This window comes from Sebastes umbrosus, chromosome 6 (assembly GCF_015220745.1).
Source record: "Sebastes umbrosus isolate fSebUmb1 chromosome 6, fSebUmb1.pri, whole genome shotgun sequence".
Classification (NCBI taxonomy): domain Eukaryota; kingdom Metazoa; phylum Chordata; class Actinopteri; order Perciformes; family Sebastidae; genus Sebastes; species Sebastes umbrosus.
In genome coordinates, this window is record NC_051274.1 from 10,484,938 (window position 1) to 10,498,318 (window position 13,381).

Below are 13,381 nucleotides of genomic sequence, written 5' to 3' on the forward strand. Positions count from 1 at the left end.
TATTACACAATAAACCATTTTGATTCAATATATCTAGCGAGAGAACAAGTGACGCTTTATCTGAATATCCCACCATAATCACCACAACCAGTTATTCTAAATTAATTAATCAAACAATAATCTCTCCAAAATACCACATTAAGACACCAAGACCTTGAGGAACACAATAGAAAAAGACATGCTCTGATTTGGTATCAAAAACTCTTGACATTTGGAGATTTTTGCAAGAAATGCATTTTTCGCCGTTTTACAGTGATACCTGTGTAACTGTTTAGGGACCCCAGTATGCAGAAATATTCAAATACACCATTTTAAAATAGACAAAAATAACACATTTATTCTGCATTAAAAAACTGCATGTTTTTTTCCCCCCCCAAACTTCATATGATTATCATAAAGTGGGCATGTCTGTAAAGGGGAGGTCAGAGGTCAAGGGACTCCTTTGAAAAGGACCATGTAAGTTTTCCTCGCCAAAATTTAGTGTAAGTTTGGAGCGTTATTTACCCTCATTCCCGACAAGCTAGTATGACATGGTCGGTACCAAGGGATTCCTTAATGGATCGCCTGCGATCCCGCAGGTCTCAGAGGGTTGGGAGTAGTTTATAAAAACAATAAATGTATCTCATTAAAAATGCAAATTTATTCAGTAACGTTCAGAATCTAATGAGTTCATGTACTCTGTAGTAGGAAGGGGAAGTTTTAATATGGAGGTGCTATCATATATTTTGAGTTATTGTGTTCGCAAGAGTGTGTCAGCACACAGAGTACTTTAAAACCTTGTATATTTATTTCGAAACCAAAAGTATTGAAATTGCAGATAACTTTGTTTTTTAACTATGCGATGGTCAGAGAACCATACTGATATGTTTATTTTTTAAGAAGATGTCTGTGTCTTTAGGTGGGGTGGTCGTCCAATATGGGTCAACTCTGAGGGCCCCTGTCTCCTGAATGGTTGGTCATTCTAGTTAATTAAACCATGTTCTAATAAATACTCTCTCATATAGGTTAACATATGGAGAAAAATACTATTTCTCATGGAATGCCCCTTTTGTATCATGTGTTAACGCTGGGACTTCCTATATCCACCTCTGTTTAATTTCTAGACAGTCATGTGTTAACTGTATACCTCAAACCGCGCTCAACCCTTCTCTCATGATTTAGAGGAAATGGCAGATAATACTGCTGAGCAAAGTGGCACAAAGCTCCCTCCTTATGTATTTACAAGAAACGGCAGTTCTTTTCAGCTCCACATAATGTTGTGCACTACACACATAGCCATATAGCGCCACCGACTGATAAGAGGAAGCAAGCCCTACGTGACAAACATCACTCGATTTCTATCAAACTGACATTGTGTGACCTACACCTATACAGCAACATAATGTATAACCACTGCATGTTCTCTAACGCCCCACAGTGGACCCAGGAAGTGATATTTAACTCCTTCATGCAATGTCCAATATTCATGAAAAATACTACAAATAATACAAAACTAATAAATGATGTATTATTATATATTAAACTACTCAGCAGCAGGCTATATAAACCAGTTGAAATTAGTTCAACCTTTACCAGCTGCAACATCAAGGTAATGTACATTTTAATGCAACATTAATTATAATCCAATAGTATAATATTTATTCTGAAATGGGCCATTCTACTTTTACATTTGGTAATATAAGTATATTTTTATGCCAATAATTCCATACTTTTACTTTGGTAAGATCTTGAATGCAGGACTTTTTTTTGTAACTAGAGTATTTCCACACTGTGGTATTGTTACTTTTCCTTTGGTACTTCTTTCACCATTATGATAGTAAACTGAACATCTTGGGTTTGGGACCGTTTGTATGGACAAAACAATTCTGTGGTGGACATTTTTCACAAATTCCTGACCTTTTGATGACTTAACGATTAATCTGTAATGTAAAGAATCGTTATTTGCAGCCCTAAAAAAACAACTAAAACACTAAAGAAACCCAAGCGCTGTTTAATTGATAAGAAATATTTATTGTTTACCAGTATATTTGCAGTACATTTTATAAAGCCGTGTCAGATTCTGTTATCCTAAATGCTTATCTTACAATCCAAACGGGACCGAGGACAGGGAAGCGTGTAGCGGGATCCAAACACTCCATCAAATTGAGGAATGTAATGTTTGCCCATGCATTTGAGAACAAGGTACCAGTGAAATTGTATGGATTAACCAAAATCATTCAAAATTTAGCTAACTGGTAAATATGACAGAGAGCGAGCTATCCATCTTTTTGTGAAGAAGGACACCAAGACCAGGCTCCTACAGCAATTGAGCAACAAGAACAAACCTGTGATGTTCTGCTGATCCAAATTACACCGGTCAAATAAATAAATTCCTCTTTATCCATCCATCCTTAACAAGAGCAAGGATTAGATTGCTTTTAGTCAAGAACAAAACAATAGACCTTTACATACAGGAGACATTTTGACCTGAAACACATGTTATGTTTACACGTGTACTTTTCCTTCAATAAGTCAAAATGTCTGGCAGGAAAAAGGCACATTGTTCTCATATATTACTCTGGCAATAAATTGTTAATGAAAGTCTGTGCGAAGAAGGATCACTGTACGTTATTGAGGCAGCTTTTAAAAGTTAGACTTTTTTTTTTTTAACCCTGTCGATAAGTAGGACGGATGCCATCTATAATGGAAACTACTGGAACTGTACACAACTAATGACAAAATCGCCTTTGAATTTGGGGGAAGTCTGGAGCGCGTCATCAATAAACTCTTTATAATGATATCTCTATAAGGGTTTTATCCTTGTAGCAGCATTATAGTTATTTTTTCAGCTTTTCTCTTCGACGGAGGCATATTTACACTGTGTACAGACACGCCAGCTAAAAACGACAGATCCTGCAGAACAAATGGTAATATCGCCTAGTCTCCCCTCGCCATTGCGCCTGGAACGAAAATATCTATAGTCGGGGTTAAAATTCCTCATATACACACATTTCACAATATCACACAAACAAATTTGCCCAACATTTAAAAGTCCAATGGAACACAGAAGGCAGACCATGTTAACTCTGATGGCTGGCAGACAGTCCAGGGCTGAAGGAAGGATGTATTAATTGGAGTCAGCAGTGAAAGAGGCCGTTGAGGCTTTTAAACACAGAATTGCACACTAGAACATCCTATCATTAATTTGCACCCCCCCTCCTCCCCCCCCCCCACCCCTTCCTCCCCCCTCATCTGGCTTGTCCCTGAAGCAGATGTAGGATGTTGCTCCTGCTTTGCCGAGTGGACTGAGAGGGGGAAAGTGTGTCTTCAGAACTCCTCGTGAACATTTCTGGCGTAATCCATGAGCTTGCTGCCCGTGAAGTATTCGCTATACTTGAGAATCTCGTCCAGCTCCAGGTTGTGATTCTGGTTTTCGTCCGCGACGGCAATCATCTGCCTGGCCTCGTTCAAAGCGTTGTGCTCGTTCATCGGGTCCATGTACTCCTGCACGCCGCACAAGAAGACAGCAGAAGAAAGAGGGGAGAAAAATGTCAGTCAAGTTTGGTAAATGGACTTGCATTTTTATAGCACTTTTCTAGTGTTCCGACCACTCAAAGAGCTTTACACTACATGTCAGCAATCACCCATTCACACACACATCCATACACTGATGGCAGAGGCTGCTATAAAAAGGAGACAACCTGCCCATCAGGATCTAATCTAAATTCTCATTCACACCGATGGCTCAGCCTTCGGGAGCAATTTGGGACAAGGATACTTCGACATGTGACTGTCGAACCGCCGACCTTCCGATTGGTGGGCGACCCGCCACAGCCGCCCCAGTTTGAAGTTTCATTTGTAAAAAGAAACCGTTATTTGCATCTATGAAATGGTTGATTGCACATTTACAAATAAATTATTGTTTTTTCTTGTTGACGAACTTAAAATACTTCAGTAGATACCGTCTTAAACTTCAGACAACAAATGTAAAGTATCAAAAAATAAATATTAAACTGGAATTACTGTATGCCTCCGCCAACTAGTCAAGTTGCAGTTTACATCCATGTCTGTCCAAAATCACTTTATCATTTTATCTTATTAGATATTTGTGTCAAATTGTCATAATTAGCATATGAATTCTTGAGTTATGGCCCAAAACGTGTTTTGTGAGGTCACAGTGACCTTTGACCATCAAAATCTACATTTGACATCCTGAGATCGTGCTCACGAGAATAGAAAGACGGACAACCCGAAAACACAATGCCTGGGGCCACGGCTGTCACCGGCGCGGAGGCATAAAAAAGGGATCAATCAAACAAGACGTCTGCTTTTTCATTACTTACCTCCAGTTCCTCCATGGTTACAATGCCATCACGGTTTGCATCAATGACTTCCTGGAATTCCTTCTTCCTCTCTCGAACCCAGTCATCATCGACGTCCTGAGCCTGCTGGTTCTCCACGGTGCCCACCGGTAGAGAGATGAACTCTGACAGTGTCAGCTTCTTATCGCCATCCTGGTCTAAAAGCAAAGCAACAATCAACATTGGATTTTTACCCTGTATCTGTTAAAATACACAGAGCATATTCAAATACACATGGGCATTAATGTAAGGTAAAACATGAAATATACAGATCCACTATTATATTTATTACACAAGCGGACATATTTGCCGATAGTAACAGACCTAGTACTGCTTGTCACCATGTTTTAATGGAAATGTACCAATAATGGGCTTTTGTCTAAGGGCGCTTTCACATACCACAGTCCGTCTGGCTAATCCAAATCAAAGTGAAATTGAAACTTTTGGTTCGTTTTCTATTTGGTCTGGTTTAGTTTCACAGTGCACAAATCAAAGCGGACCAAATTTTTAAAAAAAAATCTGCTGAGGGGCGTGTACACAGAAGCAAATTTATTGTTCTCATCCCAAGAGCTGCCACTTCTATGCAGGGAATCACGGACTTTCATATATTGCTGTCGAAATGTTTGCACTTTGACTCAGCACTGATCTACTGTGTACACGAATCTCCTTTCTTCCAGTTTTACTCCAATGACTTTAGAAACGTCACTATTTTGTGGACATTATTTAGCATATAGAGTTCTCTTCGGATGCCAAGCAAACACGTCCATCTCAACAAATGCCTGCACAGGCAGCCTGTGTTTTTGTTCGCTTGGAAGCGGTCTCGGACTGGTTGTTTTGGTCCCCACCAGAGTACGATTACTGTGTTCACAACCGCCCACACAAACTGCACCAGGGCTTGAACCGTACCAGAGTTCAATTAAAGCAAACTAAATGTTGGCTTGTTAACGCACCCTTGGGTTCATTTGGTCCAGACCAAGGGATAAAATTAGACATTGTTGCATTTTACTTCTGGTCTTGTTCCTGTTCCCACTGCCTTTTTAAAAACGAACCAGAGGAGTAAACATCAAGTTATACAGACTGACCGGTAATTCGTTGTTTGGACAGTTCTGGCGATTATCACCCTACATCATCACCGACAGAAGTTTATGCAGCACTTTAATGCTTCTGATGTGTGTATTTATGGTCTTTAGCTTGATATTAAGACTCCAAATCGAAAGCATGCTATGATGAATAATGGACTGAAGCCCCTTTGCGCGCTCCCAGATGACTGCTGCGACCGCATAGTGCGAATGTCAGAGAGCGCACGGACACGCGCATTAGGGTTCGCTGTTAATGAACTGACAACGAGAGTGCACAGAGTTGTTTACAAGTACAGCAGCTTTAACAGCCTTTGACCTATTTATCAGGGAAAATCCCCGCACTGAAGCGCATACGTGTTGATTCGCATAAATAGGTTATATACATGGCCTTATACAGATCAATAAGATGCTTCCTGAACAGATTTCACGATCAGCAGATGGATTTATTAGTAGTTTAGCTTTTGAAATTATGCTAAATGCTAGCATAAAATCCCGTTTGTTTGCTTTCACACCACAAACGAACTGCACCAGAGTCCGCTTGGAAACGGACCGAGGCCCACCTTTTCAGGCAGTCTCGGTTCAGTTGTTTGGCTCTCACCAGGGTTCGATGGACAGCTTTCACACCAGTCCAAATGAACCGTACTAACCGGGAAAATGGACCTGAGTTTGTTTTAACCAAACAGATTAGGTGTGAAAGCACCCTAAGACGCATACTAGAGCTGAAATCTAATGTTGCTATGTATCTGCTGGATGTGTAAATAAGTTCATGTCAACTTAAAAGTTGACAACATGTCAGTGTTGTGTTAACAGTTTGTTTCTGCTGCCTACAAGTGGCTAAAAAAAATTGTTAACACGGGTTTAAGACAATGATGCTCATGATTCAGGGATTAGGTAAGTAAAATGTACCTAAATCGCGCACAATCTCCTTGACCATGTATTGGAGCATGCCTCTGCTGTGCTCAGGATGGAGGAAAGACAGGAACTCCTGCTCATTCAGCAGCTGGTCAGCTGGGGGGTTGTCGGCCTGAAACCAGCGGTCCTTCAGGCTCTCCAGAACCTCCTGAGCTGCAACGATGAGAAGATTCAACTCAATTATATTGTTACCAGGATATCTGCAGCACATATTCTGGGATATTCTTGAAAAGATTACGACATATTCCATATAGTTCTATACTTACTTTCCTCATCCAGTTTCAGATCTTCATTTTTCTTAATTTTCTCAGCAATTTCCTTTTCATTGAAACCTTTGCTGCCCAGGAATTTGACTTTGTACTCATCCCATGTCACGTGACCTATATGGACAAAGCATGAATTGAGAATTTGGGTTTTGACTAAACAGAAAATTTCCATTAGTTTACGACGCATTGCAGCCTGACAGTCGGTGTGCTTTGAATTATAAATGGATGAGATTTTCTGCACGCTCTCTCTCACCGTCCAAGTCTGGGTCAACAGCACGGAAACTGTTCTTGTTCTCCTCCATGGCCTCCTTAAAGTGCTCGTCCGTCTTCTCCATGATCCAGCGCTGCATCTCCTTGGCGCTAACACTCTTGTCCTTGTTGATATCAACTCTGTGAGGATGGAATTAAAAAAAAAGAAATGAGTTACTCATTTAGCTTATTGAACATTAACACAGAGTCATTAAACTGCCAAGTGTATACTATCGGCTGTAACGACCCACATCATCTGTCTGGCTTGTGTCCAGTCTGGTGCTTTTGTTTAAACTGGCCAAGCACTAATACCTTTTAACATTGACATTTCTTTACTATTTAAGGTTAAATAAAAGAAGAAGGAGGGGGTGGCCTTTTTCCTCCGTCATCATTCTCTGGTATAACAGTGGCACCTTGCCTTGTAAATGTATACTATGCAGAGAAATATTTGCATCGCTTGTCTTTCAGCTTCAGTGCATTCTTTCTTTCAATACAGGTAATCTGATATATTGTCTCATGTTTGTTCATAAAGGAACAATATGTAGTACTGACAGCTAGTGTTTAAAATGGTTAACAGTAGTCCAAATTAAAAACTTTGGAGCCGAGACCCGTCCGCTCCTCCGATGTGACTGATGGCAGTGAGCACAAGTTAGCAGTTTGAGGGTAAAGGCCCCGACACACCAAGCCGATGGTCGGCCGTCGGCCAGTTTGGGGCTGTCGGTGAGCGTCTGCCGTCCTAGTTTTTTCGGCTCTAGTCTGCCTGTGACGGTGGCTTTTCGGACAATTCAGCATGTTGAATCGGCAGCAGAGCCCGTCTGTGAGAGAAATCATTTTGATTGGCTGTTCAGCTTAGATGAATCCGTGCACAAGAAGAGAAACAGAAGTGAGGAAAGCAAGCCAACAAGTAAAGCCAAGAGGAAAAACACAGAAGGCTCTTCTCATTTTTCATCTTCATCTCATTTGATCATTCCTATAAATGGATATTTTCACAACGACATGGCCATCTGGAATGAAGCTAAGTGGTGAGTGAGATCGGTGTGAAAATGGTCGTCAAACACCCCTTTATTTCATGTACGTATCATAACAACGGCTTGTATATCCGCCGTCCTCGGTCTTCCAGTTTCCCTTTTTGAATGACGAATACAGACTACCGCTGCCTGCTGGTATGGAGAGTTATTTCCTTATGTAGGCGCAGAATGTTCGTGTTAACTGGGCGTCGGCTTGTAGTCTTTGTGGTGTGTTCAAGTGCAACTTGTCGGCTAAGACAAAGGTGACGTGAAGCGACGCAACAGTCGGCCTTCATTGCCGCTAGTTCTTCTACATGGGCTTGGTGTGTCCGGGCCTTTAACCTTCTACACACAACCACGTTAGCCTCTGACCAGCAGTAGACAGTATCACTTCACTAGCTGTGTGTCTCAAATACTCGCTGCCTTGTAACTCAGCTGCACACGGACCACAAAGAGATGTGTAAGCCGAGGCTTTTCAGGTCAGGTAGAATCTAATGTTACCATTATCTCTGTTGATCCAGTTACTTCCATGGCTGCAGAAGGCTGTTAGTGTGCAAATTTGTTTCATATGTGGCAACGGGGTATCGAAATGGGCAGTGGACGGATCGCACCGGCCAAAACAAACATAGATGTTCTGGACCAATATAGAAATTTCAAAGGAGAACATACTGTCTGTGGCATTGTTGTCGGAGAAGCCAGTATTTCAATTCAGCATGTTTCCTTAATTTCTGATGACATATCATGGTCATTTTATAATTTATTACAGTAAATATATTACATATTGGTCCTTTGAGTGAGAGGGTTTTTTCCATATCTGGATTTTAAGGAAAATGGGGTTTCACAATACTCAATTATTTCTCATTCTGTGTGTTTTGCAATACCATGTTGTTGAGAGACACCTTCAACTTGTCATAACAATGATAAGTATAATTGTAACAGCATGTGGCATCATTTTCCTAAGGGCTACGCCCTTCTTTGCTAGTCTCTAGACTTCAAGCCGGTGATTTCTGAAGAACCTGATCACTGACCAGCTGCTACGCCCCAGATCAGGAATGCTGCAACTCCTGACTGAGATTCAAAGGCTGACGAGCAGCATGTCTTACTTGGTGAAAATATCAATCAGCTTCTTTCTGTTCCTCCTTGGCTCCGAGTCCTCCTCAAACTCCTCGATCTCTTTACCCAGGAAAACCTCCTGGTGGAAGTCCTTATTGAGGTGGCCATCCATCTCCATCTTCACCCCATTTAGGTGGTCTTGGGGGAGGATCTCGTTGTCGTCCTTGCTGGCTGGAGATTTCTCTTTTGCGGCTGACATGTTGGCTGGCCGTGCGTGAACATCCATGGTGTGGAGCAGGATGTAGAAGAGCAGAGACACTGCCAGGAGGTTTCTGCACCACAGTTTTCTCCAAACAGCCATGATTGCCTATAGAAGGGGTAAAAGCAAAAGTTCTTGGTTATTATGTGAACTAACTCTGAAAAATAAAGATATCAAGCCAAGTTGGCTAAAACAAAATAAGGCTGATGTACGTCATCAAGCACACTGCCTCAACTTTAATGCCGCGACAGGCTGCTCCACCCAAAGTGTGTGAAGGAGCACTATCGCAGGTCCTTCCTTCCTGCAGCTGTCAGACTCCACAACCAGCACTGCTCCCAGTAGACCACAACCAGCACTGCTCCCAGTAGATCACTTACACTTAAACACCAAAAACTGACAATAACCTGATATTTTCAGGTGGAATTTCATTCATTAATTCATTCTCACTGTGCAATATCATTTTCCACTTGTGCAATTTTGTTAATAGTCTGTTTATTGTCAATACTGTATATACTGCTCCTATTTTTATACTTCCTTCTATTCAAATGATTCATATTTGGTTACACTTTGTTTAGCTCTTTTTTTTTTTACTGTGTTAGCTGATGCATCTTGTTTTTTGCACTATCACCTTTGCTGATGTACACTGTACATTTCCCCACTGCAGGACTAATAAAGGAATATCTTATCTCATCTTATTATTTTATCTTCACGTCACATCGGATTTTCTGCGATTAAATCACTCACACTGGAAAATCCAGTTCACATCAACCGCATTACTGTACAGACATCTGTGGAAGATTTTTTGTCTAAAATCAGACTAGCTACAATAAACAAATGGCTTAAGCATCCAGGAATACTTAAATATAAGCAGGCAAACGCAAAATAAATTACCTTAACCTTAAAAGGCAACTAAAAAACATCAAATTAAACCTTTAGGCGTCAACTCGCCGTGATGTTGATGTGTACCGTGAACGCAACACAAGTTACATCGACCCTTTAGCTAGTTAGTTGTCAAAACACTGACGTCATTACTTCACGTTGATGTTCACACTTTAATATCATTATTACGTGCTCATGAGTCAGCGTTTAGCTCGTCTAATTTAGGCTCGTCACGTCATTTTAATTATTTACACTGCAGTTGAGTGTTAGCTAAGCTAAGTGGCTAACAGCAGCAGGCTAATAACACATTAAAGGTTATGATTACTAGTATAAATAGAGGCGATGCGACCAACCTGTCAACACGATGACTCTTAACAACAATGTGTGGCAGTTCAATCGACTGTGGGTATTGAGAGATGATGGCTAGCTGCAGTGTTAGTAAGCAGCTGGCTAATATTAGCTGGACTTCCTAGTCACACAGACCTGCAGTAGTTTCCAGTCAGGCTCAGTTCCTGTACACGTGGCTCCACACAACACCCGACTCCTACAGGTGGGACGGATCAGTGTAAAACTAAACACTGAAGAGACACGAGTCAGGTTGTAAAGGTCCTTTCTGATGAACCAGTTAGTGATTCACTCAAGCTGTCAGCTGAACTGCTTCCTGGCTAGTTACTAACGTCGCTGGGATAATTTAATGTTAAGTTAACCAAATTCACACACGTGTAGTTTCCGGGCAGCACTTTCAAAGTAAAACCGTGTTGTGGAGCGGTTCTGCTCTCTAGCCAATGGTAGCTTTCTTCTACAGTGGGTCTGAAATGAACCTTTTTCCTCACCTGCCACTGTGGCAGGTCACTGAACATTTCTACCAGCCTCTCATTTTTCTAAATCTAGGTAGAACACTTTAAAATGGTAAACACTGAGTCAGCGGTACCAGACTGTATAATTATGGAATATAAATCATGTAAACTTAATCCATTACTATATTTCATTTTACAGGTCTGCAAATTTCATGATAATCAGGTGATAATTAGCAAGTTACCTATTTGAATTTTCTTTGGAATTACTGAAAAAATTACCCCATTTATAAAATATTTTACTCCAAAACCAAAAACTAATAGAAGACACTTTTGATCAGACACAAATCTCACCATTGTGTGACTTATTGTCTACACAAATGTAACCTGGTAGCTGATGTAATGATTCAGGGAGTTTTTAAAGAAATTTCAAAGAAGTTATTTGCTAATTATTATCTATTTATTAACAGACATGGAAATAAAGCAGATCAATTAACTTTGTATTCTTTTCCTGGAAATGTGTTGAATAAATTACCAGCTATTGGGAAATAGCGGAATATAATTATTAAATGTTGTTCATAGTAAAGTTATTTTTCAATAAATGTATAGATAAATATTGGGGTAATTTGGCAGTAATTCCAAAGAAATTTCAAATAGGTTACTTGCTAATTATCATCTAATTACCATGACATTTGTGAACCTGTAAAATGAAGTGTTACCATATATTTAATTAAGGCTTTAGAATTGCATTGTAAAAATAATATTTGTTAATATAAGGAAAACCTGTCTGCCATGGTGGCAGGCGACCTGACATTTTCACTTCAATTTCATTCCCTGGCCAGGAGGGATGTGGACATATTTTGGAGTAGCTCAACTAATTTGAAAACTTAGAAATTATTATTTGAATGAATAAATTCAATTGAAACCAATAGCTGAATGTAATGGTTAAATTGTTAAAATAGACAGTAACAGATATGGTTGAAATGTAGGTAAACGTTAATGGATAACGTTAGTTACATGTTTAAAATAGCTCAAAGTAATGGATATACAGTTCAAATAGCTGGCTAAAAGTAATAAATAAATGTTTAAAATAACTAAAAGTGACGGATAAATGATTGAAATCGATAGCTAAAAGTAATGGATAAAAAGGTAAAATAACTGAAAAGAAATTAGTTAGCTAGCTAGATATATGTAAGCTAGTTAGCTAAAATAGTAGAGTAGCAAAACAGTTAGCTGAAATGAATGAATATATGTTAGTAGCTAAAGTAATAAATGGTATTAACACTAACTAGACTGTTAAGAAATTTCCCAGTAAAATAACAGTAAAGAGCTGGCAGCAGGGTTGCCTTTATGTTACTGTAAAATTAACATTATTATACTGTCGCTGACATTTACAGCTTTGTACTGTTAATGAAAAATACTGTTTTTTTTAAGTAATTTCACAGTATTTTACAGTTAATTTACTGTTTAAAGATACATTATATAGCTGTTTTTCACCTTTCTTTTACATTATCTTACTGATTTGTTTGAATTCACTATTTAGGTTGTATTTTTTACATAAGTTTTAATAAACATTATTTTTTTGCCTAGATGAATAGACTTAGCAGGTTACAGACATAGGAATAGTCACACTAAATACAATTAAAGGCACTTTGTTAGGAAAAAGGCTATAATAGACTTGTTGACACTTTTCCCCAAATGTCTGTCTCTAGCTGGCTACAAGCACAGAATGTAAACCATAACAACATGTGAGTGAAGAACAATAAAGCTAATTCACTGATTTTACAATCATGTACAAGCCTCACATGTGCAGATCAGGTCCCAGAATTCAAGAAATACTACATGAAACTGTTACTGATAATACTTTAGACAGTTGATCAGCAGTAAAGTGCTGTTTTTTAAGAATGCATTATAGTTCAGTTAAAAACGGCCTATGAGCGTAAATTAACAGGTTTTCTTTTGTATTAACAGTAAAGCACTGTTTTTAGCAATAACAGGTTAATACTGTTGAAATCCTGATTTAAATTAACAGCAATTGTTTACAGTGTAGGGACAAACTGAGATGCAAAACAGCACACAACACACACACACATGCTATAAAAGCAAACATGCAATCGTTTTATTGTTCGGAAAAAAAATATTAAACTTCTTTATTGTTAATCTTTTTTTTCTCCACAATATTGAATTTTCAAAATCAAACTACAACACAAAAACAGAAATTACATGAAAGCAAAGACAAACAGGAGCAGGTCACAGACCCCAAGGGTTGGAAAAACAGAAAAAAAAAAAAGCATGGTATTACATGAAAAGACATTATGCTGAATTCTCAGGGCTTGGATATATTATACGAATCAGGGAATACACAGCCAAGGCAAGGCAGTTTATTGTTATTCTAATAAATGCATTCTGAATTTCTCTCTTATTTTGTCAGGCAAACTTGCCAAGTATCCTGTTTTGTTGTGTTTCCTGGTGGTGAGCTTGACGCTGTTGGCTGCTGCTACTTGCTACGTCTTCAGACAGACGTGCCAACGTATACAGGAACT

At 39.3% G+C, this 13,381-nt stretch overlaps 1 protein-coding gene across 2 annotated transcripts; it reads right to left on the reverse strand.

The window, feature by feature from the left end:
* Positions 1–2,389: 2,389 nt before the first annotated feature.
* Positions 2,390–10,729, reverse strand: sdf4 (stromal cell derived factor 4). 2 transcript variants are annotated; one of them, XM_037771928.1, is made up of 7 exons: positions 10,528–10,729; positions 8,957–9,273; positions 6,851–6,987; positions 6,598–6,711; positions 6,326–6,484; positions 4,323–4,498; positions 2,390–3,483 (listed from the first exon to the last, which is right to left on the reverse strand). In XM_037771928.1, exons 2-7 carry the CDS (start codon positions 9,265–9,267, stop codon positions 3,307–3,309), a joined length of 1,074 nt encoding a protein of 357 aa, XP_037627856.1. In that variant the 5' UTR covers positions 9,268–9,273; positions 10,528–10,729; the 3' UTR covers positions 2,390–3,306. The 2 variants fall into 2 exon arrangements, with proteins under 2 accessions (XP_037627856.1, XP_037627857.1); XM_037771929.1 differs by having other exon boundaries at positions 10,398–10,535.
* Between the last annotated feature and the right edge of the window lie 2,652 nt (positions 10,730–13,381).

Bases quoted from the DNA above. Each gene is read 5' to 3' on its own strand.
- sdf4 (XM_037771928.1), bottom strand. From the start codon at position 9,267: ATGGCTGTTTGGAGAAAACTGTGGTGCAGAAACCTCCTGGCAGTGTCT. The intron at 6,712-6,850 runs GTGAGAGAGAGC...TTGTCCATATAG, and splicing joins TGTTGACCCAGACTTGGACG to GTCACGTGACATGGGATGAG. The intron at 4,499-6,325 runs GTACATTTTACT...CTTTGCTTTTAG, and splicing joins GGAGATTGTGCGCGATTTAG to ACCAGGATGGCGATAAGAAG.